This window comes from Polyodon spathula, chromosome 4, assembly GCF_017654505.1.
Source record: "Polyodon spathula isolate WHYD16114869_AA chromosome 4, ASM1765450v1, whole genome shotgun sequence".
NCBI classification, from domain to species: domain Eukaryota; kingdom Metazoa; phylum Chordata; class Actinopteri; order Acipenseriformes; family Polyodontidae; genus Polyodon; species Polyodon spathula.
This window is the reverse complement of record NC_054537.1, coordinates 30,457,610-30,485,547: the sequence shown is the minus strand read 5'-3', so window position 1 is coordinate 30,485,547 and position 27,938 is coordinate 30,457,610. Positions and strand designations below refer to the sequence as shown.

Below are 27,938 nucleotides of genomic sequence, written 5' to 3'. Positions count from 1 at the left end.
ATAGCTCCCCCCTCCCCCGGGGGTCGGGGGTCCCCCACCCCCGGCCCCCAGTAGGGGGCCGGGACCCGGGGGGTCGAGGGCTCACAGGTAGTGTGATTATCACGTGTGGGCAGATTTTGTCACGACGTCTAAACAAAGCAACTGGCTAGCAGAAAAGACTCATGACACATGTCAATGACAGTTACTGTAAAACATTGTCAGTCCAAAACTTACAACCACCGTTTTAAAAAAAAAAAAAAAAATATATATATATATAAAATCGTGGCACAGCTGCCAACGCTCACACATTGAGTGTGTGACTCACACCGATTAGTAAAACAAATCTCACGCAATTTTCGAAACTCTGGGCAGTTTTTGTCGGTTTGTAATCGATAGATATATTAGAATAAGCAGCTATCTAAAACACATTGTGATTTGTTGACCGACTGGATACAACACATTTTCTGCCAATCATAGTGCGCCTCCGTTTCTGCCGCTCCATGCAGCTGCTGTCAGGGAAACATGAACTACAATACTTGAAGCAAGCTGTGGTAGTGCGAGTTGGACTGTATTAATTGAGGTAAGTTTTATGAATTTGTATTATCAAATGTGTTTTTTTTTTTTTTTTTTTAAATAAATCAAACGACCAAGTCGAGGTGGGCATGATTTTAGGGAGTGGCTAGAGACACTTTTATCGGATTCTGCGACTCAACGCCAGTGTTATTTTTTAAAATGTCTAATAACGAAAATAAATCATACTCGTTAATAATAACTATAACGAAAAATAAATAATTGAAAATATTTAGTTATCTATGATCTGTTTGGAAAAATTGACATTTGATTCCATTTACCCTTTGTAGGATCGCCTTGTCGAATTGTTTACAAGAGCGTATGCTTTTATATTCAGTATTGAACAGTCGGTTGAAAGTAAGCATTATATGTGCATGTGTTACTTTACACAGTAATTTGGCGTGTGTGGGAATCTGTTTATTGCAATCTCTGTAGAGGGCCTGCTCACTGTATGATTCATTTCAAGTACTTTCTAAAGTACCACGTTGTTGCTAATGCGGTAATTACAATTTAAAAGGAAAATAAACTTTTCCAGAAAGAGCTGTGGTAATTCATACTGTGTGGGTAGTTCATAATATTGTGCTGTCATATGATTTATTTAATTTATTTGTTTATTGTCGTCACAGTGAAGTGAAATAGCAGAGAATACAGGGAATTTTCCAAAATGAGCCCTCCCTAAATAAGTGCATGCTGCTCCACAGCGTTCATGCGTGACGCCTTGTAGCACAATTTGAAAAACGTTTTTTTTTTTTTTTTTTTAATAGCAACTGTTTTAATTGGATGTTCATCACATAATAACAAATATGAAGGCTCTATTTACTTAGTGTAAAATCGGCGTATTTACATTTAGAAGTATTGTTCCCGAAGACTACAGCAGACAGCGAGGATGAGCAGATCCTAGGATATCAAGATCATCAGTGAGACTGAGAGTTTAGAGAACGCACCGAACAGCAGGGGAGGTAAGAAAATAGTTTATTAGTTTTATTAGACATTTGGTATCATCGGGTTTTGTGCCTTATCTGACCATCCATTATTTATGATGCTGCTAATTATTTCACCATTAATAAAAAAATTAATAAATACAAATAAAATAATTGCTTTGCCCCCTCCACCCCCAGTTTTCATAGTTTAGTTGCTCCACTGTTTGACATGATGAATTAACACACAGAAAATGCTACTGACTAATCAAGCTTTAAGTGCAATTTCTTAAAGGCTTACAAAAAATAAACCAGAGTTCATAAGGGGGACTATAGTTTTTATTACACAAAAACATTGGTAGATGGTTATTACTGTCTTTCTTGGATTTTGGATTTCTATTATAATCTTTTTATTTAAATATTTCTTCAAGACATAGGCAATGTCATTTACTGTGTGGTCCTGAATCTTGGATTACTAGCCTTTTTTAGGACCTTTTAATATATGTATTCCTGCTTGAGCAATATTTTTTTAAAAAAATGTATGGTTGCAATCTGGTTTTTAATATCAGGGAAATGATTCATCTGTATGCTAGCAAGGGTTAAGATCTGGGCTATTTCAAGTTGCAACTTTATCTCATTTGTTTCAGTAATTTCAGATGTCTGTCTATTAAAGCCTTTCTGTAATGTTCTAAAGATAAATGGCAGATTATGAAAAATATATTATCATCACGGTGCATTACTGCAAATGGTACTGATGTTCATTTTGTAATCTGGCACACTCATGTTTTTTCTTTTTCTAAAGCCAAAAGCCTTGATTGCCTCAATTTCTATAGCTGTAGTTACTCACTGCCCAATAGTTAATGTGTTAATAACTTATATGTATTCTTTAGATCAGTTTACGGGGAGTTTGTATTTGGTCATGTGGACATCTGGAGGCTAAAGGATGGACTGACTTATCATTTTTTTAAATATATAGACATATCAAATTAAACTATCCTCATTATCATCAGTCCAAAAGTTACATAAACATTAAATATTATTTAATCCATCAAAACTTCAGCATTCTTAAAAGTTCTTCACAACAAATCTCACTTCATAGACTTTATGGTACACCAAACTGCTATATCATTCTGTCACAGTTTTGTGAGGTTTTTGAAATTGAGGGGAGCCCTAAGCTAAACTGCTATGTAACACCCTGCACTGTGCTTGTGGCTCAGTGTTGAGCTCTGAAGATGAGGTCACTGCTGCTTGTCTGCCTGCTTGTGGTCACACTGACTGTGGCTATTGCTGCCCCCACACAAGAGGAGGAGGAAGGTAGGTAGAAATAGGTACATTTTGTGTTCTTAAAACTGTATTTATTTGTACTACTTATTATTTAAACTAAACAAAATAACTAATGAAGCTGTTATTTCTAACTTGGGACATAGTATCCATTGAGCTACAGTTAAAGACAGATGGATGAACGAACAAACAAACACCTCTCAAAATCCCCATAATCTGATACTCTCAATAACTTTTGCTAAATAATGTTAATACCAAGTTTTATGATACTGGATAAACGGATCTCAAGATACTGAAACATGAAAAAATGTAAGTGTGAAATACAGATTGACAGATGTGTTGTTGTCATCACACACCCCCCCCCCCCCCCCCCCCCCCCCCTATATCACTGATATAGATGTTGGATGTTGGCACACTGACAAGTTCAGGGTTGAGACCCTAAAGGATTTTAACCTGCCAATCTGTCCTGGCTGAGAAGACAATAAATGAGATGGACATTGGATAGGCAGTTTGTTTGACTTACCAGAACAGCAGTGTCACTTCTGATAACACCACTGATGCAAAACTGTTGGAATGCCTGGTGCAATCAGACAGTGCCACTCCAGTCCAGGCCTGGACATTAACAATGAGTCATCTACATAGACAGAAAGTCTTCGATTTTACTCTTGTAAACAAGATGATACACAATGAATGTTAAAATATTTCATATTTTATAAATAAAAAAAAAAAAAAAAAACATGCATGTTGTTGCACTTAATTAAACCAGTTTTGTCATTCTTTAGTGTTGTTTGTTTTTCCTGTGTGTGTTTTGATAACCTAAAAAAAAAAAAAACAGGGTTTATTAACTGAGACAAGGTCACAGCTCAAACAAAACTGCTGACAAACCAGTTTGCAAAGTATTGGGTGGTTATGAGGCTTAAAGCCATGGGCAGCAAATACCAGCAGTTGGGTGCCTCAGTGCACTGCAGGTCTGTAATATGTAAAGAAATCTCATCTTGGTACATGCAGCAGGAGAGGATCTATCACACTGTAAATAGCAGAACAAGCCAGTAATACTGTAAATACAGACTAGCTAGGCAGTTAGTTGAAAACACATACTATTTGCCTAAGGTAATTGTGTTCCAGTGTTGCCCTAGTACTTCACAACACATTGTACAGTCATTAATACTTTGGAAAATGCAGCCTGCTAGACCGCACACATCTTTTAAAGGGTACGTAGTTTCAATGTCATTTTATTTATTGTTGCATTTTTCCCTTTGACAGAGTTGCAAGGACACATGGGAATGAAGCCAGTTACGATTCTTCAGCCTCACTGTCAGTTAAAGCCAGGTGAATACAGATATAAAGCTGATTATAATAACTCAATGTTAGACCAATAGAACCCAAAACCACTAAAAAAAAACTATGTTTGAAGTTGAAAAAGGAAATAAAATGACATTCCAGTAAACTTTGCCTAATATGTATTGCCATCCCTTTGTAGGTCTCACATTTTCATATAAAATATGCACACATTATAGGAGGCTGTGTGATGCAGTGGTTAAAGAAACAGGCTTGTAATTAGGAGGTCCATGGTTCAAATCCAAGCTCAGCCACTGGCTCACTGTGACTCTGAGCAAGTTGTTTAACCTTGTGCTCAGTCTTTTTGGTGAGAGATGTTCTTGTAAGTGACTCTGCAGCTGATGCACTGTTCACACACCCTAGTCTTGTATTTTGTAAAGCGCTTTGTGATGGTGGTCCACTAAGAAATGCGCTATTTAGAAATAAAGATTATTACAGCAAACATAAATTTGATTTGTTGGTAAATTTAAGCTTTTACTCAGTCTAAAAAAAAATGGCAAATGTACATAGTAAATCTATATGGTCTTAAAAACAGTACAGTACACTACCCATTCTTACTCTATGCTATTGTATTCCCCTTTCTTAAACTCTCTCTCTGGCTATTATACTTTTTACAAACAGGGGGAGAGGAGAAAGCTTAGACCTGGAAGTTTTGCTGCTGTAACATTATTAGACAACGCAGAAAGGACAACCTGCTCAAGAGAAAGCACCCCTGGTGGAGTATTTCAGTCAATACATTCATGTTTTGTATTTACTGGCAACAAGTTACATCCAGAAATTACAGTCATTACTGAGGTCAGTAATCCCTGTAAGTGGTCGCAATGATTTTGTTAAGATTAGAATTGGGACTATGGTTAAGGCAGTAAAATAAAATAATACAAAAGTATTTGGTAACATCTTATGAACATGGTTTAACTGGTAATCACAGATTTGTTAATAAAATCCTTAACAGGGATATTAATGTGTTTGTTTTATGAGAACAAAGGCCTCCTTTCTGATTACTTTCAATGTAAAAACCAGATAAGTAGATATTTCATTTCTCCACACTTCATTTTAACTTTTTCTTTAAGGTTAACAGTGTAAAACCAAGAAGAGATAAACCTAGCAAGACACCAACCTTGCAAGACCGCACAGGATGAGCAAGCTTAAGCTGGTGTATTAGAAACCTCCCAGTCCCGAGCAATTGGTTCAGTAGTCATTACTCCACCAGCAGTAGACTCTCTTTTTACCAGATGATCTATTTCAAGCTCCATGCATAAGTAGCAGAAATCAGCCTGATTACTGTAGTGTAAATGATTAAAATATGTAAACTGTTTTCTCTCGATTAATGATTTTCTGTAGGTTTAAAATAGATTAAGGTAGCACTACATAGAAGTGGTTTATATATAACTAACAGTAAAGACATTAAAAAGGTAAGAAATGTGAATCATTGGGAATTCTGTTGGAATAAACCTTTAATAGTTCAAAATATTTCAAAACTGCAAACTTATCTATATAGCAGTTCATAGCAAAAAAACATTCCTTTGGCACACAATGTTCCAACTCTAAGTCTTTACTTCTATTCATTGTATGTAGGCATATCCACTGTATGATATTTTGTGATCTGATTTAGATACCCAAAATATCTTAATCAGTCAAACCATACAGCTTATATACAGAAGATATCTTAACCAGTATGAAGGGTTGGGGATTCTGATAATGCTGGGGAAAGGAACATGCTCTCTTGCTCAGATACAACTGTTGCCTACTAAGTTATCAACCATGTAAAGATATGGATCTTTGGTAAGTTTTACTAAAAGGGTTTCTGACCTCCAGCCAATGAATCCATAGAAATGTTTGCATTACCCCCTTTTTTGATATATAATGGTGTATGCTCTTGTTGGGAATGAAGATTATAAATGTATGATTGAGCTGACATCAAGGTAGTGTGTGTTACATTCAAAATACATATTAATGTGACACAGAATAGTTAATTCAGTTAAAGGGTAAAGGGTGCTATTCAATCAAGCTTTCAGACATAGGATGTTGGAATAGCAAAAACTGTTTTTGAAATCCCTTTTCTTACCACTTTTTAGCACCAGTAACATTATCACTCGTCCCAGAAAAAAAAAGTTTAAGATTTGTATGGGTTTTTTTTTTTTTTGCTTGTATTTTATTCTTGAATTTGTAATATAGATATATTTAAGGGCAATGTTATAAAAGTAAAAGTTGTGCTACTTCCTGGTTCGAATTACCGTTGTGTTGCAATTCAGTTTCGCTCCATTGAACGATGTTGCAATTCAGTTTCACTCCATTGAACTGTGTTGCAATTCAGTTTCACTCCATTGAACTGTGTTGCAATTCAGTTTCGCTCCATTAACTTCAATCAGAACATGTAACATTACCGCACAGGAAGTCGTTCGAGACCAGGAAGAAAAAAATTGCATTTTTAAAATACATATCTAGAGCAATTTTGAGCAATATGCCCTCAGTGGAAAATATGCACCCTTGTATCTTTTAATAAAAAATACGGGCCTTCTACAGTAGTGTGGCAAAGAAATAAAAACAAACGCCTTTCAACCGTGCTCTTATTCCTTTTACTTTCAACAAAACATTGTCACTACAGGTCAACTAAACAGAAATACGCTTACTGTTGGCATACATCTTAAAATAATGGAATAATAAAAACAATATTAAGAATTCTTCACTGATCATTCTCCAACATATTTTTGTGAGCTTTCTGGGCACCACTGTACAGCAAATGAGAACTCTCAAAAGCAGGTTGTATCATACTTGTTCAGACTACACAGTTAATACTTGTCCTTAGGGCCATATTCCTTCTGTTCACAAAAATATTTCATCGCATGTAAACATACGGTCGAATGGCAAGTGATTAATTTACACAAAGGTTTTCACACCAATAATGTGCAGAACAAAGTGTAATAGTAACAAGGTGCTTGCACACTAGTACAATAAGGCACTATGTAGAGTTTGCGCTCTTTGCAAGCAACCCATTATAATTACAATCCAATTAAATAAATGACAAATTACAAACAACACAATGACAAGTGTTTTTTTTTTTTCAAATGAGCATAAAAACCTTTGACAGACTTCAGACAATCACCCATAAACACAGTTACTCGGGTCTATAAACGATGAGCGATATTTATTTATTTGGCAAAGTTTTAGGGTTTTTTTTTTTTTTTTTTTTTCTGCCGGGAGCTTCGACGTTCAAAAGTGTAAAGCTTACCTGAAATCATACAAATCGCCCAAAATGTTCATAAACCCAAAAAGAAATTAACAATATATTTACTGTAGTGAAATATTCATAGGCTCAACTTCCCAATCAAAACACATTCCACTAAAGCCTCAAGCCAATAGAGATACTTTTGTTTATGCGTTGCAACATTTCAGTATGAAGTTTTGATTACCATATCATGGCTTTGAAGCGCAGGCATGTGGCATTGCTGGTGAGCATACTAACATTAGGTTACTTACCATAACCCTGGTTCCCTGAAAGAGAAGACGACCACCAACAATACGTATGGGATATGCCTGCCCATTGGGTAGTATCGCTGAGCTCTCTATACCAGAGCTGTTGATGGGTCCCTTCCTGGGATGATGCCCTCGGTCCCGCTCACCGAGGGAATAATGCTGTCATCCTGAAGAAGCCATTTCTCTTTTTCCATTGAACCCGTGGGGCGACCTTGCGGTAGGTGGGCATCTCTTTCAGGGAACCAGAGTTACGGTAAGTAACTTAACGCAGGGGTTCCCAAACTTTCTTTTACCTGAGGCCCACCTGTTCAGCTGCATTAGCCACTACGGCCCACTATTAGCACTCCTTGGGAAAATGTTAAATTAAAAACATTTTATATGTTTAAACCTGTAACATTATAAATAAACCTAATCTAAACGGTCCTTTTCATTTGAATAAATATTGTGAAAGGTGGAGGTCACATACAGTATTGAGTGAAAAAAAAAAATTGAAACTCTTTAATTTTAGTAAATAAAATAAATTGCAAAAACTAAACAGACGTTTTTAGAGATGCACCGAATCCAAGTTTTGGGGATTCGGTCGAATACCGAATCCATCTCAAAAGATTTAGCCGAATACCGAATCTACAAAAACTGTCAAGAAAACTGAAGGAAACTGTTGATTGAAAAACAGACTGGCAGCTACTAACAAAGGAACGCGCACAATCTATAGTTTTGATCCTTTTAGTTAATAGTATTTTTATTACCGAATAGAAATGTATCCCTGAATAAGATTTCAGTTTGAAACTTACACAATTTACCGCTAGCCCCCTCCACCCACAATAAAAATGTCCAGATACAGAACTGTTTACTTTACCGTTACAAGGAAGGTGAGCACCATCGTTGCCATAACAGTTGCCATACTCTAGCCGGAATGCTCCGGAAAAACGTTCAGGTACTTTTTTCTATAGGCAGAATCTTGACTTAAAAATTAACAGAACATTTACTTTTTTAAATGAAAATGCTTATATAGAGCCAGACCACTCTAATTTCGGTGGCTGGGCATCAATGAAGCGGTCTATTTTCTGTCTTTCCATTGAATAAGCACTAGGAACAAGCAAATCAGCGCCCGATTACCTACATACCAGTTTTGATGGTAAGTTCGCAATCGGAGTCTCTGAATAGCGCGCATTTTAAATGTGTCAAGTCAACTCTCCCGCACAATTATCTGATTCAGTCGTCCTTGTGATGCACTGAAGGGAACATTAGTACTTCTATTACAAACTACAGTACTGCTTTAAGAAGGATAACACTTTTTTTTTTTTTTTTTTTTTGTAAAAACGCTTACGACAGGTGACAGCAGAAGTGCATGCTACGATTGTGGCCATAAAAGCTGGGTGGGTTTAAAGCTGTTTTGTGCATCGGTCACAGACCCGGGGATTGGAGTGAACGACTGCCCTTGCATTCAAGTTTTAATATATATTACAAAACCATAAATAAGTGCTACACGTGTATTTAAAATAAAAGATACACTGGTAGGTAATTTTACTCACAACTTAATAGTTTTAAAAAATATATTAATAAAACACAACAGTTCCCAATTGATTCAACTTGTATTGGCACACTGCAATAACGTAAAATTGAATTTACTAAAGCATATATTGTTCAACATCTTGCACATCTGACAGTTGTAAAATTACAAAAAATTTATATTTCTGTGCACCGATTATTATTATTTTATCTCAGTATAATCTCTAGAGCACGTTTGACAGACGAAGCGACAAGGCACAAAAGTCTACAACAGTTTACCGTTACTATATATTACAGGTTTACTACATAACTGTACTCCATGAAAAATGTGCTGTTACATACGAGGGTATTTTTGCATTCAGCAGATGCGCGTGCTTAGTACGTGCGCCACCAGTAAGGGAGTTGAGAGCTGCTGACAGAGTTCATAAAACATGTTCTTGTTATTAAATACTGTACAATGGTTACGTTCAGTACCGAATTTGTATCTTTTATTTAAAGAAGAACTGAACAAATTGGAGGGATGTATTAAAATGGATGTACAGATGTTCACAGAATCCTAAGTATTCGGCTGAATCCAAACCCTGCTCTATACCAGAGCTGCCAATAGGCCCCTTCCTGGGATGATGCGCCCGGTCTCGCCCTCCGAGAGAATACCACTGTCATTCTGAGGAAGCCATTTCTCTTTTGCCTTCGCCTGACGGTACGGCAAGACCTCTGTGTTGAGCTGATTATGTTGACCGAAAAGAGCTGATCCAGTCAAATTGAGTCGATTGATTTCCTTTGCATTCATGCTGAAAGCCGTTTCGGCGCTTTCCCGGAATAAACGACAGAGCCATATATCCCATGCGAAACGTCATTGGTGTTCGTCTTCGAATTGAAAGGGAAATCTCTTTACATAGAAAGAATGCTTACCAAGCCGAAAGAAAAATAAATAAAGATGATGTTGATGAGACGATAGGAGATCTCTCATGTGACGAACTTCTGGACATTGATTCTAGTATAAAGATAAAAACATAAAACTGCTACATACCATGAATAGCAAGAGATAACACTGTAGGCTATGGAATACATTTTCAAAGGCAACTTAGCGCTTTAGATGAGCCTAACTCTGACTAACTGATTTTAGATGTACAGACGGGTCTAGTGTAAATGCATAAAAAGTGTTACCTTTAGTAATTAGGTATCTAGACCATAAAGTATTGTGAATTTGAATTAAATTATACGTCCTTTTACACATTGCTTTGCCACAAAATAAAATGCATTTCACCCCTTGTTGTGTGCATACGTTAATTCAAGTCCCGATGATTTCTGTAGTCTCTGTGCTCTTCAAAATCTTTACTGTCATTGCAGACTGCAGCGACACCGTACGGCTCAGTTCATACCACCACAGCCGCGTGAGTTAAACGTGTTCAAATGGCTTCAAAACGACCAAGACTTGTTAGCAAAGGTAAAGTAATAATGTTGATTAGAACGAAGGACATAGCAGCCTAATATTAAGGAATAATAAATTCCCTTTGTAGCTCGCAGTTTAGCAAACCCAGCTTATTAATATTAATAATATAGTGGAAACGACTTGTAAACTGCAGTTTAGCAGACCAAGTTTATGCACATTTTAACTATTCCATACTTTAGAGTAGTGATTCCCAACCCCGGTCTTGGAGACTCACTTTGTCTGCTTGTTTTATTAAGGGTCTAGTTAAATAATTGAAAGCTCAGTTGGAATGAAAACCAACAGACACAGGGGGTCCTCAGGACCGGTTTAGGAACCACTGGTTGCCTTTCAATTCAAAGACGACCAACAATACTTTTCGGATATGCCTGCCACAGGTCACGTATTTACTGAGCATTTTATGTCACAGCTGCTGATAGGCCTCTCCGGGGAGTTACGTCCTCGTTCCTGCCTCCCGAGGGGAAAAAACAGACACTCCACAGAGCTTACTACCTCTTTTGCTTCACACTGTTTTGCTTCACACTATTTGTATAAAAAAAAAAAAAAAAAGAGGTGTGAATTCGGTGCTTCAGTGCCCTTGGAACCTCAGAGCCTTGGTGCATGCAGTGCCCCAAGTGCTTCGGAATCCTCGTGCCTTGACGCTCCAGAGTGAGGCGCTGTCAGTGCTCGTCGCCCTTTAGTGCTTGGGCGCCTTCAGCACTCCAGAATTTAGATGCCCTTGGTTCTCATGGCCCCTCAGTGCTCCGGCGCCCTCTGGGCCGTGTAGCCTTGCACACTCGGTGCCCCGTTACTTCGGGACATCTGTGTTTCAATTACAAAGACATTCCTCTGTGCTTCGGCACCTTTGAGAAACTCAGAGCCTCAGTGCACTTGGTGCCCTGGCTCCCTCAGTGCCTCGTGCCTTGGTTCCCTCGCTCCCTCAGCCTCAGTGCACTTGGTGCCCTCGCTCCCTCAGTGCTTCGTGCCGTGGCCCTCACTCCCTCAATGCTTCTGTGCCTTGGTGCCCTCGCTCACTCAGTGCTTCTGTGCCTTGGTGTGTCAGCCTACCTGCACTCAGTGTCCTCGGTGCTCCTGCACCCTTGGTACCTGAGTGCTCCAGTGTCTAGTCACCTTCAGTGCCTTGGTGCCTCATCTGTTTTTACTGTACCAGTACAAACTTACCTGGGACATCAGCATTCTCTGTTGGCGCTGTATACATCTTAGAAGGAATGGGTCAAGACACAGGTATTTCTTTTTTATACAGTATACCATATTTAATAATGCAAATAATACTTGTATATTTAGCAACAGTTTTTATTTGTATTTTCTTTTTCAGTTCTCACAGTGCTCTGAACAACTAGAACTAAAGATGCATCGATGACAACAATTGGTTTGTCACACAGGTTTAGTTTTTTTTTTTTTGTTTAAACATTGCATGTTTTGTAATTTCTCTTTCTTTTTTCTTGTTGCTGTTGTTCAGTCGGGATTCAAAAGTACACATTTCAAAATTGCATGTTAACTAGCTACAAACATTGACACACTCAATCACCCTATAAATAGTATTTTAGCTTGTTTATGAATCAGTTCAGTGACATCAAACACATGCAACCTATTTGTCCCCAACATTGTTATTTGAGGAAAACACATTTTTGGAATTTCGCAATTGTAGGTGGACTTGCTTAATTATTCACAACTCCTCCTCCAGATTTGAGGAAAAGGGTTTTTGTTTCTCACACAACTCCTATTTTTCACTCGCTGGCACAACTTTTTCTCAAGGCGCAATTGGGGGGAAAAAAAACCCCACAACTGCCCTATCGAAAATTGCATCTCTTTTGAATATGTGACCCTAAGTTTCTTACATACTTACCCAGGCCCTAGGATACTGATGTTCAGCCGCAACATTTTTTTTTCTCAACTCAGCGCCTGATCTTGGCTGTGTTCCGACGTAGGACTATATGCCCTTTAGAACCTGGCACAGAACCTTTTAGGAGAATCGGGCGCAATGCCCCTGCATGTTATTGATTCTTGATTGAGCAATCTGTTGTCAAGGTCTAGCCAACACAAGTAGAAGTGAATTCTTACACAATTAAAACGTTGGATTAAATACAACTATAGGATAGCAATACTCCAGGAAAATGCAAAACTGTATTCCCAGTGCTAATAGTTCCCTATTGTAAGGTTCCAAGGTGTTAAAATGATATTGGACACAATGGCAGTTTTGTTATTGCTAGTATCTTGATGCAATGTATGCATGTTTTATTAACTGGGCTTGTGGGGTTTTGAGTTTTGATACAGGTAGCCTTGGCATGTCCCTTTTGTGGTGTAAATCATTAGAACCCTTTGTATGGCAGGTCTCAGTTGCTAGGGTGAGCGGTTCTTTAATGGACCCAGAATCGGTTACAATGAGTCTGCCCACTGATGATAAAAAACGGCTGGAAACCAAATGATATGAAAAATAGTGAATTCTGGCCCACACCTGTATTCTGGATGGAGGGCGTGCCTCCTAAAATTACAATATGAAATGAATCAAGGAAACAGTTATAGATCCAGAACAATTGTTCTTGGTACAGAGCTGACTTTGAACAGAGCAGGTGAAAGCAAGCTGTTTTTAATGTGAGGATGTGATAAATGCAGAAATGGATCACCCCTGATCAGGTCCAAACCCTGCCCTGCCCTTAGTCAGACACTGTCGAATTCTATTTGAATGTAATAGTCCTGAAGGGATGTCATCTCGTGGACCCACGAGATGTAAAGAGAATTGAATGCGTGGGTTGTGACAGTGGTCATCCAGTGACATGGGCTCATTTGAGTAAGGTATAATGTTTAAAGTTTAACTAGTTCAAAATAGACTCACAGTCAAGTCTCTTATTTAAAATGAAATAATACTGAAATAATACAGCTATTAGAATGTTATATTTGAAAAAGCAAGACAGTAAGATAAAACAGTGTAAACTGTAACTTTAAGTATACAGTGAACCGGTTGAAGGAAAATAACTAATTTTGTAACCTCATCCTTACCTGCTCAATGACTCATTGGTTTTGGCCGATGAAGCTGGATTTTTTGATGGTCAGTGATTTAAAAGCCAAGATCCTCTCTATAGTGAGCAATCTTATTAATATTAACAAACAAAATATCTTTCGGATAACAGAAGGTAGGAGTTTGTATTAAAATAGAAAAAAAAATTCTATATATCACAGAAATTAATTAGTTAAAGATTGGTTTAAAATAGAGTATTAGAAAATGCTTACGGTAGTGTTTCATATTAATCAACACTAAAAATTGGCAAGAGGAGAGAGTTATGTGACCTGCCGACAGGAATGGAGGCCTGAGTCTGTCGTTCCCTTACACCTGGCTGTTTATTTTATCCTTTAATCTTTCTCTGGGCTTTTTTCAGCCACTGAGTTCGATAAAAGTTATCATAAAATATCTGAACTTAAAAACGAAACGTGTTAAAGACATGACCTCCTCACCGTCAAAGAAAAAGTTAAAGGATATGACTACCAACCTCCCAGAGTCAGCTACGTGCAACTGTTTTGTATCTGTTGAAACAGCAGCTCAGGGATTTGCAGGCCCTCATGAGACAAGTGATTCGGGAAGAACTTCACAGTTTAACAGAGAAGCTCGGTCCTTGGAAAAGGATCTTAAAACATTTACTTCGAAGCTTGACAACATACAGCTAACTGTTCGGGCGATCAAACAGGAGTCGGCGGAAACCAGACTCACTATTGATAAATTGCAGGAGAAATTGGTCCAGTACGAGGACAAAGTGCGCCGAAGAAATCTAAGGCTTGTTGGATTAAACGAGGGCGAAGAGGGGGGTGACCCTATACAGTTCCTCCAACTTAATCTCCCTAAATGGATTCATTCTTCGGAGGGTAGATCTTTTGATATCGAAAGAGCCCACCGCATTTACAGCGGAAGACCTAGGCCTAGATCTAGGCCGCGCACCCTGATTTTTAAGCTGCTGCATTACAACAACTGTCAGGCCATTCTCAGTGGGGCTCGGACCAGCTCCAACTTGCAGCATGGTATAATAACAAGTGTCTGCAAATATTTAAAATAAAGTTAATAACTGACCAAATCAGTCTAAGCTGCCTGATCTCCGGCTACGTGCCCTCAGTTCTGCTGTTGGAAGTGGGGGTGAGAGGAAGATGAAGAGCCTGCTAGCATTGCTGTTCTGTATAGGAGCCTTGGTGGCCTCTACTGGTGCACAGCTGCCTTATTCACAGCTTCCCGAACAGCACAGAAGAGCCATCGACCTCGCTGTGGAGTATTTCAATTCAAAACTAAACACTAAGAGTAGACAATCGTTCCGTTTCTTCAGACTCGTCAGTTCTGTACATGAAACAAAGGTACCAATGTGTTGTGTGTGAGAGAGAAAGAAAGAAAGAGTACCTTACTAAGTATCTGTCTTTCAAAACCTGGACGATATTTTTGTGAAGTAAAAATGAAACCATAAGGGCAAAATTCTGAGAAAGGCATTCTTAATTTACTCCTTTGGTAGGTTGATTATCAGTAGGTTGTTATAGATGTTCGACCAAATGCATCTAATTAAATACTTACTGAAATGACTATCAAACCATTCTCAGAAATCCAAAATGTATACTCTGGAACAGCTGTCTTCTAGGTGTCGCTTAGTGTGTATTATATGCAAATATAACAATAACATCTGTTTCTCTAAAAATACACTGAAGAGACTTTTAGAGTCTTGACAGCTGGCATTTGTAAGCAGTATCAACTCTTGAAATCAATTACCACGATTATTTTGATTAACTTTTCACACTGCTGCACTAATTAAACAAACACTAACAGGAAATGTTATTTACTAAAAACTTTTGTTTAAAAAAAAATGCAATTAGAAAAGATAATGATATCCACCCTTAATGTTACTGTGCTAGTAATTGGCAACTTCCAACATGTGTAAATACTTAAGCAATGCCTACAGTAAGTTGTTAGTAGTGTTTCACTTTGGTGTAAAGACCTTGATAAGATATGTACACCTGGGTTTCTCTATTGTCATTAACCATTTATGTGTACATTATTGATTGAATTTCTTTCTTCCATTCTTTCTCTACATTATTTTGTGCACAGATTTTAATGCTGAACATATGGGGGGGAGCAAATAAATGCTTTTGAGGCTAAAACTACACAATGCTGGATTGAACTGGAAAATGGAGAACATTTGCCTAATTTTCTTAGTGTGTTTCAGGCTAGTAGTTTCTTTAACAGTCTAGATCTGTGTGTGTGTGTGTGTGTGTGTGTGTGTGTGTGTGTGTATATATATATATATATATATATATATATATATATATAATTTGTATGAAATGAATAGTGCGACGCCCTCTGCAGTCCCACATGCAGGTACAGTATGAGCAAGTGAACTTTCTTTCTATGGGAATGATTTAAACTGGCTCGTTACGGTTACTGATGTGTCTTTGCTGAGGCATTGTTGTGGTTATTATACTGTACTATGTACAGTATGTACAGTAATAAAGGTGTTTTCTTGGGGGTGGGGAGGTTAAGCATTTTAATAGTTTTCTCATTATAGCAACTGTGTACCCCTGTATTTTAAAATCTCACATGGACAGCATTGCTGTAAGCTGGATACATCTGACATCCTGAAACAACTTCTCTGTGTTACAACTACCCACAGTCTCCCCTATCGAAACAGTGAAAGAACCGCCATTACAATCAAAACAAATATAATTCTCTTTTCACTCTGCATAGCTCACATCCAACCGATTCCATCTTAACCTTAACTTCATTCTGAGAGCAACTGAATGTTTATTGGTGGAGGCAAGTAATGTTAATGACTGCGAATTCAGAAAGGACGGGGTGAGTAACCCTATTTTCAGCTTTGAGAGGAATCTTTAAAACATTTAAATGAAGTATCAGTGAGTCATGACTGCTGTTTGTGGTGTTGTGTGTGTGCATTGACAATTCAAATACTACACATACACTTATTTGTTTATTGGTAGTTCTGTAACATTACCTGTTGTATTTTTATTTTCTTTTTTACTTTTAAAATAAAGACAAACCAGTATTTTGCAACAGAATGTCCCATTTACTGCAGTCAAAAACATGATTGGCAATACAGTTTTATTTTTATTTTTTTAAATATACAGTACCAGTCAAAAGTTTGAGTACACTTGCTGGAAACTAGGTTTTTTTCATAATAGACAATGTTTTACGTCGTATAGGTTTCTGTAAATTCTTGAAAATGAACACATGTTACAATATACAAAACAAAACATAAGGGGTATCAAAGCAATGTTCAAGAAAATTGTCTCTAAATCTTGGATTCCTCAAAATAACCACTCTTTGCCTTAACAACAGTCTCACAAACACGAGGTATTCGGTTAACAAATTTCAGCAGGAAACACCCGACATGTCTTCCCAGCTCATCTGCAGCAATTCCCAGAGATGCAGGGCACTTGTAGGTAGTTTTGCTTTGACTCTTCTGTCCGGTTCGTCCCATACAAGTTCTGTGGGATTGAGGTCTGGAGACTGGGCAGACCAGGTTATTAGATTGAGTTGTCCTTCACTTTCCTTCTTCGCCAGATAGTTCTTGCACAACTCTGAGGTGTGTTTCGGGTCATTATCTTGCTGAAGAATGAAGGACTGCCCAACTAGCCATAATCCTGATGGAATGGCATGCCTCTGAAGTATGCTATGATAGCCATGCTGGTTGAGCTTGCCATGGACTTGGTAAAGATCACCAACTATGTCACCAGCAAAGCAACCCCAGACCATGACACTGCCTCCTCCATGCTTGTCTATGGGAACCACACATGCAGAACTCATACGCTCATCCTCTCTGCGTCTTACAAATACTCTGCGGGTGGACCCAAATATTTCAAATTTTGACTCATCGGTCCATAAGACCGACTTCCACTCCGCAAACGTCCAGTTTCTGTGTTTTTTGGCCCAGGCAAGTCTCTTCCTCTTATTCTGCACTCTTAACAATGGTTTCTTTGCAGCAATTCTTCCAGTTAGGCCAGCTTCACGCAATCTCCTCTGAACAGTTGATGTTGAAACATCTGTACTTCTAGCAGCATTTAGCTGAGCTTGTATTTCAGGGGCAGTTAATCACCGGTTTCACAGACTTGTGACTCGAATGAACTTGTTCTCTGATTCTGAGGTCATCCTTGGCCTGCCTGACCTTGTTCGGTCCTCATGAGTGCCAGTTTCTTCAAATCGTTTGATGGTCTTGGCCACACATGTTACAGACACTTGCAAGGTTCTTGTGATTTGTCTTAAAGGTTGACCTTCATTTCTTAAAGTAATTACAGACTGTCTTTTCTTTGCTTAACTGAGCGTATTTTGCCATTTTCTGCTCCCTTACATTCAGGAATGACAAACTTGTGCCTATGCTACCTATATTTATAGTAATCATGGACCCTCACCTGTTAACAATAATTAGTGACAAAAGGTTAATTAGGTAACATGCTACTTAACTCAGAGAACATCTAACAAAGACACTTTTATACTTAGGCCAGTGTTCTAACACTGTGTAATACACATTCAGACTTTTAACTGACTTGGGCTTCAGACTGAAATCCCCTTGCTTTGGGTGACCATTTCATTGAAATTGACAAGATTTACATTTTCATTTAAAAATTAAATTTTTGAATGCAATTCACTTATGATTATCAGCTTATATAAGTACACGTATCCTATAATGAAATATTAGTGTTCATAGACAAGTTTATACAGTTAAAAGCATAGATAATCATGAAAAACCTGGTTTCAAGCAGGTGTACTCAGACTTTTGATTGATACTGTATATTAAGGATCTTAAGAACCTTGTTTCCCCTCATTCAGTAATACTGACCCGTACTGCTTGTTTTGTTTTGTTTAATAGCCGCGAGTGGATTGTTTTGGATGTTTCATCGCTGAGAGGAACAATGTCGAAAAACAAAAGATTGACTGTGTTCAGAGAAATAAAGTCACAGAGGTACTGCACAGAATTCTCTTCCCACATTCTGTGGAACTACTGTATTTAGAATACATTATAAAATGGCAGGCAGACATGCTGCTCTCTGATTGGTCAATCCAACATTCCATCTAATAAAACATTTCATAATATCATCCCAGCTTTGAGATCAGGGGTGTGTCCTCTCTCCTATCACTACTGAGAGGCATAATGTTTCTTCCCTATCCGTATTCCTGAAGAATTGCTGTTTATTTTCAAGTAAGAAATTAAATAAATATTTAAACACAAAAACAAACTGCTCACAGAGAAAATAAAACACGTATACAAAAACAAAATCACAAACACAACACACACAGGTCAGGCTGGGCAGATCGCTTTCACTGATCATATGTGTTTACTTTTTCTTTTCTTTATCTCCTCGCTCCCTCTCATTCACTCCTCCGAACTCCCAAACTGAGCTTAGAGCGCTGCAGCCGAGGGGTCAGCTTGTTATCCGTTATTTCTACCCCTCGGCCACAATCTGCGCAAGTTTAATAATAAGTAACTGGCAGAGGATGAGCTGCCAACTTCGCCTATGCCAGAACACATTTGTTCTAAATAATTCCAAAAAATACAAACAAAACAATACTTTAACAGCAGGGCTTTGCCCTGCCTCCTTTTATGTACAGGGCTCCTCGCCCTGTTACAAATGTTTATATATATATATATTTAGATAGATAAAATTATATAGCATGCTATACAAAAATTATCAATTCCAAGAGAGGTCAGAGAGACCAGTGGTACCTACAAACCATCCAATGAACTTTCATCTTACAAACCAACCAATGAACTTTCATCTTACAAACCAACCAATGAACTTTCATCTTACCAACCATCCAATGAACTTTCATCTTGCAAACCATCCAATGCTATATGTTTAAATATAACCAGTAAAATAATTTTTATGTGATGTATATTTCCATCTGATACAAAGACATTTCAGGTGGCTGTATCACATCAATATCAGGGTATACTATATAATTACTACATACAGGGTATCCCCTAACTCAGACATCATAGGCATAATTGTTAATAATGTTGGTTGTCTCTATGTTTCTTTCTGGTGTGAAATGTCTTTACGCAACAAAAACGAATTCTGTTCTTTTTGATTTGTGGTGCAGATAGTAAATGGTTAGGCTGCCCGAACATCCTTCTTAGCACAATAAATAATTGCTTAAGATGCCTGACTTCTGGGACACCCTGATTATAGCAAAGTGGAAAATAGGGACTGATATATTAAACAAATGTGTGCATGGTCAGTATCATATCTCAAAACAGTATCAAATTATCAAAAGACACAAACAAAACTGGAACATTCCTTAGAAGAAAGTAAATGAGACATGCAAAAAACACAATATGCAGTTAGTGAGACAGTGAGTCTGGTTACACAACATTTTAATTTCAGTCCCAATGCGTATGTTGTAATCATTAGTCCAAAATTGCGTCTCTGTTGAATGTTATCATAGCATGTACAGTACAGCACAATCTTTTTGCACAAGCCAGGAGGATATTTTTGGCACTCTTCGCAGCAGATCAGTTTCATTTGCTAGTAGTAGACAAAAAAAACTAGCCCAGTGTATTATATAACTGTAAAGTAATTGTGCTTTCATTTTAGGAGATACAGAGGAAACGAAATGAAGAATGTAACCCAGACAAATATCGCCCCGGTGAAGGGCTGCTATTGGCTTCAAGGGGTTGCAAAGGCTGTTATTGACAAACAGACAAGCACCACTGCCAAAGGAAATAAAACAAGCTGTTACAGTGTGTTCAGTGCATGTTTTTTGTCAAATGTGGTTCTTGGTTGCTAGGAGTTTAAAACCACTGTCTTTATCACTATGTACCAAATAAATAAATGAAAGAAAACCTTTGGTTTCCACTGGGTCTTTGTCTGGGTAACTGGTTTTCAGTGGTCCCTTCAACAGCACAGCCGAGACATTGGTTGAAGGAAAAGGGCCTGGGTTCTCAAATTGATGGTATAAAAATGTACAAAGAAAAATACATAAAAACTGCCCTTAGGCATTAGTAAACACATTTACCAACCCTGTACTGTTTAGCGATTGAGAGGCAGGATTAAGTATTGTGATCAGCGTTCCCTCTAAGCTTTTTAGATACTGAGAAAATTGCTGTTTTGACTGAGAAAGGGTACCTTATCAGTGAGAAACCTTTGGCCATGCATTAACCCTTTTAATATATTTTTTTAAACAATATTCCAACACAAGTATGTCAACAATGTTACAGTTTACTTTAAATTTAGACACGACATTTACTGTGGCTCTGCCTCTGATTTTGAATCATCCTCTGATCCTATGCAGCCCTGTCCGTTGTTGTCATAGATACACACTGCATGCTTAACTGGTGGCCTGCAGAAAATTGCTTTATACTACTGCATAAAGCACTGGCATCTGCAGTGCCTTCGATTGTAGCCATCTTTAAGGGCTACCAATTGTTCCATTCTTGGGAATACCAAATTCTGTTCCGTTCCCACTTTCTATCAACGTATTAATAATTAAATATGGCATTTGAACATAAATATAATGTTGGTAGTTAAAATACGTAAATTTAATAAATATTATTACAATATTTTTTTTTCAATCAAATTTTTTGTAATCTATTTTTTTTTTTGATTTAGCTTACATACTCGGGAAAGTTCCGGAGCGCGGTGCCTTAGGTCTTAGTTTTTCTACATGGAGGAATGCAATGCTTTGCTTTCTTATTCTCTACGTGTTTACGACTGGCATTATGATATTAATGGTATTAACTTGTACATGATCACGCGAAATGCAGCAACATTTTAAGAATACGACAGCACCGTCCTCATAGATAATCGTATTTATTTTAGCTCTGTCTTACTGAAACGTTACTTTTTTTTTTCTTCCTTGGTGAAGCCGCCATGTTGAATTTCAGCAGAGAACACGGAGTGAAAAAAAAAAAAAGAAATCGCAAAAAAACAATAAATAAATAATGGACATGGTATGTCTTCTTCAATTGCTATACACTTAAATGTGTATGTTCGACTAATGTGCCGATTTACATTTTTACCAGTTTGAAAACGCTTGAGATGATTTCTGAAATTGTTTTTTAAAAAGGGAAATGAAACAAAAACCGTCAAAAAGTGTGAGTATTGTGATTTTTATTTATGTTTACCGGAGTATTTATACTCTAAATAATGCAGGAAGATTGTGCATCTCTGATTTTAGTATTCAATTATACGACGAGTTAAAAACTGTAAAGTTCATGAGCAGCACTCGCCTACTTCGCATACCGTGTACCAGTAGATTCGCCGGTGCCTGAGCTAGCTCTACTAATGTGACGTGTATTTTTACAGAAGTAAATCAGAATCTGCTGCAAGACAGACACAGATATGCTTGTTAATGCTTTGTAAGAATGTTCTCACACTAATAGTGTTACCTCGAGAGGCTGGGGTCGATATTTATGATAATAACTTGCGAAAGTTAGTAAACTGAGTGCGGAGGTTGTTGCTAGTTACTGCGAAAAATACGCGCATTTTAGCCTTAGGGGGTACGCTGATTGTGATTCAAAGTTTATTTGACTGCCTGTAAACACAGCACTGCATAACAGTTTCGCCAAGCATATGGGGACATTTTGTGAGATTTGCTAAAAAAAAAAAAATGCAAACATAACATAAATAATTTGAGCCTAGGCAAATGTTTAAAATCAAGTTAATGGTTGACTAAAACAGTCTAAGCTGCCTGGTCTCTGGGTACATGCCCTCAGTTCTGCTGTTGGAAGTGGGGGTGAGAGGAAGATGAAGAGCCTGCTAGCATTGCTGTTCTGTATAGGAGCCTTGGTGGCCTCTACTGGTGCACAGCTGCCTTATTCACAGCTTCCCGAACAGCACAGAAGAGCCATTGACCGCATTGTGGAGAACTTCAATTCAAATCAGAGAAAAGCTTTCCGTTTCTACAAACTCATTGAGCCTGTAAATGAAACAGAGGTACTACTGTGTGTGTGTGTGTGTGTGTGTGTGTGTGTGAAAAACAGCCAGAATTATCAAGCTGAAAGGGAACGCAGTTTGTGAAAGTACAATAAAACTTACTGTTAGTAATAAGCAACTTAAAACATATTAGTCTGAGGACTCAAAAGTTTGCCTAATATGTAACTAGTTGTTAAGCTTTTAATGTCTGTTTTAATTATATATTTCTTTAAATTGGTAGAATACATGAATATGTTAATCAAAGTTGTTATCATTGTACTGATGTTATTGCTATGAGCATCTAAAGCATGTACTGTAGGTCCAACATGTACTGCAGGTGCACACTTACAAATACTAGGCAAACATAGACATAAAAAATCGATAAACCACACAACCTTACAAAAATAAAATAACCAATACCAACAGCATCTTTGTCAACTGAACCGATTTTCTTTTCAATACTTGTTTGACAATTTTTTCTCTTTTTCACTATTATGATTGTTGTTACTGAAAAACAAATCTATTGGCTGTATTCTACATTGCATATGTTAGTGTTACCTCTGAGAAACAAAGGCAGGATTAGCATGTAGGTAGCATGTTCTTTTTAACTGAAGCTGCCCATTCACAATGACTTTACTTTCAATATTTTTCTATATAATGTTTTGTTTACTTTTTTTTGTCATGTATTGTTCGATTAATTTAGCATGTGAAGAAGAAGAGACAGTAGAAGAGAGTAACATTACACTCAGAAACTCAAGATGTAAAAAGAGTGCTTTTAATTTGTGTTAGTCTTCAAAAAAAATCTATTAGATTAACTGAGATATGCAAACACTAGCTTTCAGAACCCGGGTTTTAAATGTCCACTTACACCTGGAGAAGAGACTTTTGAGGTCTTGAAAGCTAGTTTTTTAATATTCTTTTTTTCTTTTTTTTTTTTTTTTTGCAATGTCGTTAAATTGTGCTGTGTCACTGACTGACCTGATCTATTTGTGCGTCAGGGGCCCTTTGTAAATGAGGCTTCAGTCACTGGGCACTCTCCTGGCTAAATAAACAACTAAATGAAACCAGTGCCGTGGTCACTTGGGTACAATATGTGGAAAATAAATAAAGAACATTCTGTTTTTCTCTCTGCTCAGCTGCCCTTTGACCGCTCCTATCTTAACCTCCACGTCGTTTTGAAAGAAACAGGATGTTTACAGAATGGTGCAAAGAATCTACACCAGTGCAGATTCATTGATAGAAGGGTGAGTTTTGGAATATGAAATAAGACTTCCCAGTGTACATTACTTTCTGAATAAAAAATCTTCCAAATATTTAACAGTAAGATCAACTTGTCTATTGTTACTCAGATTATTCCTGACTCCCCATAATTAGTTTTAAGTTTATAAAAAGCATAGAAGCACTCCACTGATCCAAGACTGTGTTCAATTATGGTCCCCCAAATACAAAAGGGACATTGTGAGCTTGAAGAGAGTCCATTAAAGAACAACCAGACTAATCTCAGCAGACGTGAGCCATGAAGACAGGTTCAAGGAACTGACTCTATTCAGCCTTGAACAAAAAGGAAGTCTGTTTTTAATACATTAAGTGCAGCACAGAAACCAGGACGAGTGGACACAGTTAGAAATGAAGTGGAGCTAGACTTAAGACAGACGATAGGAGGCTCTTTTTTTACACAGAGAATGGTCTGAGTAAGGAATGGGTTAGCAAATAGGAAATGGACAAGCAATTATTTCTTCTGCACTGAATCCAAAGATGTGTTAGTTATCCTCCCCTCCACGCTGTGATTTGAAAGCTGAAAAGTAGATCCACGGTTACACAAATATGAAAATATCAAATCAAGGGGGAAAAGTATAAATGGAATAGAATACAAGTTGTTGGCAAGTGAATAGGCCTACATTAATAGTAAACTACTGAAATTCCTCAGTGTTCACACATAAATTATGTTAAAAAGAAAATCTAAAACTTCTGTGACATTCACTGTTTTGTTTTGTTCTGTACAATAGCCGCGAATGGACTGCTTTGGATGCTTCATCGCAGGAAGAGACAATTTTGAAGAAGAATTTATTGATTGTGTTCAAAGAAACCAAGTCACAGAGGTATTGCAAATATTTTCTATACACTTTCTATGGAACTGTATAAAATACAATAGCATTCTCTAGATTACAATATAAGATTCCTGAATGTTCAACTGGGTGTTCACTCTCTCTGCTTGTACTGAGATTTTTCATTCTAGTCGAGTGACTGATTTGGCAGACACGGAGCAGAAGCATCACACAAACTTTTTTAAATTCCAGGACTTTAAAAAAAGTTTTTTAAAAAAAAGAAGTAATGCAATTGCTATAACTAGAGAATGCACTGAGCCTTGGAGATGGCTGTCTCCCAAAAGTATAAAAACAACAGGTGCAATACAAGCCTTTTGCACAAGTCTGGAAGATCTCTTACAAACAGATCAGATTTACCTGCTGCTTGTATGGTGTAATGATTCTGCTGCAGCAAGATGTGCCCCCTCTAAGAGTGCTTCACCCTTTTTGAAAGCAGTGAGGTTATGAGCTGGAATCTGCTGTGCCCTGTAAGCTCAAATAAAAAGTAAGAAAGCAGCTGCACTGTGCTTCTGGCTGATGGTGTCTCTCAACTCTCCACTGTGAGGGACCAAGAAGGGGTTTCATTACAGTAGGAGGAGGGGGAAAAGAAACCCTGACCCAATGTATCATATGACTGTAAAGTAAATGTGTTTCTTCCGTTTTAGGTGATAAAGAATAAAAGAGCTGAGGAATGTGACAAGTTGCACCCATATCATTTTGGTGGAAGTTTAGTGTTGGCTTCAAGAGTCTGAGAGAGAAAGAAGCAGGGCTACGAGCTGAAGACTGAATGTAAAGAAACTCTGTAAAATGTGGTAGAGAACAAAATACCAATTGCAGCATTGTGCTGTAAGTGATATAAGATAACTGTGCTGATGTATAAATAGCATTGCAAAATGTACACAAAGATGAAAATAAATAACAATAGCAACAAGGTAAGGGTATTTGTAAATCTCTTACCCGCGCCCCAGCATATAATGGATTTTGTTTCTCTCATGATAGTGAGTGGTTGATTTGATCGTGGTGTCACCTTGAAAATGAGAATCTGATCAAAGCTGATTACTTTCATAAGCTATTATTTTTGGTATGTGAGAGCATGGCCTGTGTTTTCTATCTTGATAGCCTTACCCACGCCTGTTATATTTGTTCATTTCTACTGTCATAATGTCATACTGGCAATAGTGTAGGAAATACAGCTTTCTGATATTTCTAGTCTTACTTAAATGTACGAAAAACATAAGTGCCCTGGGTTGTCTTGAGGTTAAAACCACAGTATTTATCTGTCTGGGGAGTTCCTGAGCGGTTATGTGTTTAAAACTTCACCTGTACCTAAATCCTTGATGGAATAAATATAAACCGTATTATTTATTTTTCTTCTGCTGCAAATCATTCTATCAAAAAATATATTGAAGCCATTAAGCAAGTCAGTGATTCATAGTCTTTAACAAATCGATAAGACCCAAATTAAAGACTTGAAAATTGTCTGACAACTGAATGAGCAATAAGTAAATGTTTTTGGCTGAGGGAGTCTCCCTTTAGCAGGCAAATACTGGGCTTGTTGGGACAAGTTACTGCAGGGATGTGCACCCACGAAATAAAACAAGGTGCTGGAGGAGATCTGATTGAATTAAATTAGTTGACACCTCTTTTCTGCATTGAATAAGGGGGATAAGCATCATCATCTGGAACATGTTCTACCGCTGGTTGCTACTGTTGCTACAATAGAGATTGATGGGCAGTGATGATGTTTTTTTTTTTTTTCTGTTTCTTGCAAATGAGCTTTACTCACAGCACAGGCATAATTGGTAAATGTAAACATGGTTATGTTCTTCCCAAACACACTTAAAAATAATATTTGGAAATGATGCAGGATTGCATTAGGAGTAAAAAGGTGCCCCTAAGCTATTGAGAGAGAATAGACAAATGACACTTCTTATTGGATGGGCTAAACACGACCTAAACATATTGTGTTACAGGCACATCACAAAATTGATTTACAAAAAAGAGAATATGCCCTTGAACGAGAAAGCGATTGCTTGGAACTGCGTGGCACTGTTTATTTTGGGTCTCTTTTTTTATCTGGGGGGAAAGTGCCTCTTGCTGTTTACCATGACTTCAGCTCTTACGTAACTATTGTTAGGGGTTATTTCTGCAAATTCTGCAAAAAAAAAAAAAAATCTTCCCACTGGGGTCCAAGTGACTCACCTTCATAGTATAAGCACATTGTGTTCACTGAAGAAAGCCTGTCAGCCAATAGGGGAAGTCAGTAGGGGAAACAGCTGATTGGCTATTGACAGGACAGAAGCAAGTGAAGGGGTGGTTACAATTTCATCCATCTAAAAAACAGTAGAGACCTGAGTGAAGTGTGGATAATGATCTCAACAGAAACTGCAGCCAAGAATGAGCGATAACACAAAAAATAGGATATTACAACAAGTATGTCAGTAATTTAGGCACCCTTGCTTTAGTATTTTATGTGTCCTCCTTTTGGTTTTATTATGTCTCTTGGATGTTTATGGAGGCAGTGTGGTCCAGTGGCTAAAGTGCAGGGCTTGTAACCAGAAGATCACTGGTTCAAAATCCTGACACTGACGGTAATCATTTCAAATCCCACCTCTCCCACTCACTGTGTGACCCTGAGCAAGTCACTTAACCTCCTTGTGCTCCATCCTGCAGATGAAATATTAAATCAATGTCCTATTGTGAGTGACTCTGCATATAATGCACAGTTCACAGCTTACCTCTGTAAAGTGCTTTGTGATGGTGGTCCACTATGAAAGGTATTATATATATATATATATATATATATATATATATATATATATATATATATATATATATATATATATATACACACACACATTATGATAATTATTAACCAGTATGTTACATCTTGTTGGTGAAATCTGGGCTTATTCTGTCTTGCGTAGTTCCTTCAGCTCAGACAGATTGGACACATAATGCCTGGCTACAGTTTTTCTTCAGGTAATTCCAAAGCACTTCTATTGGATTGAGATCTGGTGATTGTAAAGGCCGTTCCAAAACTTTTATCTTCATTTTCTTCAAGAATTCCAGGTGACTTAGCCGTATGCTTTGGGTCAGCCGACAAGCAGATGGTGGGATCTCAGAAACAACTTAAACAGCTTACATTTTATTTGAAGCTACTCTTTATTGTTTATAAAATTATCATTTTCAAAGCTATAGTGTATCACATGAAAACAAAGGAAGATGTTTTAAAACCTCTGGAGCCCTCTAGTGGCAGAATTGAGAAAGGTGGAATTGTATAAAATATTCTAACTCTTCTGCATCACCAAAAAATAAACAATTATGCCAGCAAGTATAATTACAATTACAAAAATAAATAAATAAGAAGAATAAAATAAAAACAAATCAAATGTACAGTTTAGCAAACGTATGCAAAGCTGTAAGTATGACATACAGACAGACACC

The 27,938-nt window shown here is 37.5% G+C and overlaps 2 protein-coding genes and 1 long non-coding RNA gene across 5 annotated transcripts; all 3 read left to right on the top strand.

Moving 5' to 3' along the window:
* Window positions 1–255: 255 nt before the first annotated feature.
* Window positions 256–7,623, top strand: LOC121314402. Of its 3 annotated transcripts, XR_005950098.1 has the most exons (6): window positions 258–559; window positions 1,400–1,508; window positions 2,684–2,780; window positions 4,011–4,076; window positions 4,707–4,880; window positions 5,156–7,623. It is a non-coding gene; the product is annotated as an uncharacterized LOC121314402 (long non-coding RNA). The 3 variants fall into 3 exon arrangements; XR_005950099.1 differs by having other exon boundaries at window positions 256–559; window positions 2,684–2,794; window positions 4,707–7,623; XR_005950097.1 differs by having other exon boundaries at window positions 263–559; window positions 4,707–7,623.
* Window positions 7,624–14,597: 6,974 nt separating this feature from the next.
* LOC121314401 (cathelicidin-related antimicrobial peptide Bf-CRAMP-like) lies at window positions 14,598–20,336 on the top strand. Its single transcript, XM_041247626.1, has 4 exons — window positions 14,598–14,850; window positions 16,226–16,333; window positions 18,363–18,455; window positions 20,089–20,336. Exons 1-4 carry the CDS (start codon window positions 14,650–14,652, stop codon window positions 20,185–20,187), a joined length of 501 nt encoding a protein of 166 aa, XP_041103560.1. The 5' UTR covers window positions 14,598–14,649; the 3' UTR covers window positions 20,188–20,336.
* A 1,467-nt stretch (window positions 20,337–21,803) lies between these two features.
* LOC121314400 (cathelicidin-related peptide Oh-Cath-like) lies at window positions 21,804–25,856 on the top strand. Its single transcript, XM_041247625.1, has 4 exons — window positions 21,804–22,428; window positions 23,544–23,651; window positions 24,414–24,506; window positions 25,157–25,856. Exons 1-4 carry the CDS (start codon window positions 22,240–22,242, stop codon window positions 25,241–25,243), a joined length of 477 nt encoding a protein of 158 aa, XP_041103559.1. The 5' UTR covers window positions 21,804–22,239; the 3' UTR covers window positions 25,244–25,856.
* Window positions 25,857–27,938: the final 2,082 nt, after the last annotated feature.

Coding starts and splice junctions, on each gene's coding strand:
- LOC121314401 (XM_041247626.1), top strand. CDS start 14,650: ATGAAGAGCCTGCTAGCATTGCTGTTCTGTATAGGAGCCTTGGTGGCC. Junction 14,851..16,225: donor GTTCTGTACATGAAACAAAG/GTACCAATGTGT, acceptor CACTCTGCATAG/CTCACATCCAACCGATTCCA. Junction 18,456..20,088: donor AGAGAAATAAAGTCACAGAG/GTACTGCACAGA, acceptor CTTTCATTTTAG/GAGATACAGAGGAAACGAAA.
- LOC121314400 (XM_041247625.1), top strand. CDS start 22,240: ATGAAGAGCCTGCTAGCATTGCTGTTCTGTATAGGAGCCTTGGTGGCC. Junction 22,429..23,543: donor AGCCTGTAAATGAAACAGAG/GTACTACTGTGT, acceptor CTCTCTGCTCAG/CTGCCCTTTGACCGCTCCTA. Junction 24,507..25,156: donor AAAGAAACCAAGTCACAGAG/GTATTGCAAATA, acceptor CTTCCGTTTTAG/GTGATAAAGAATAAAAGAGC.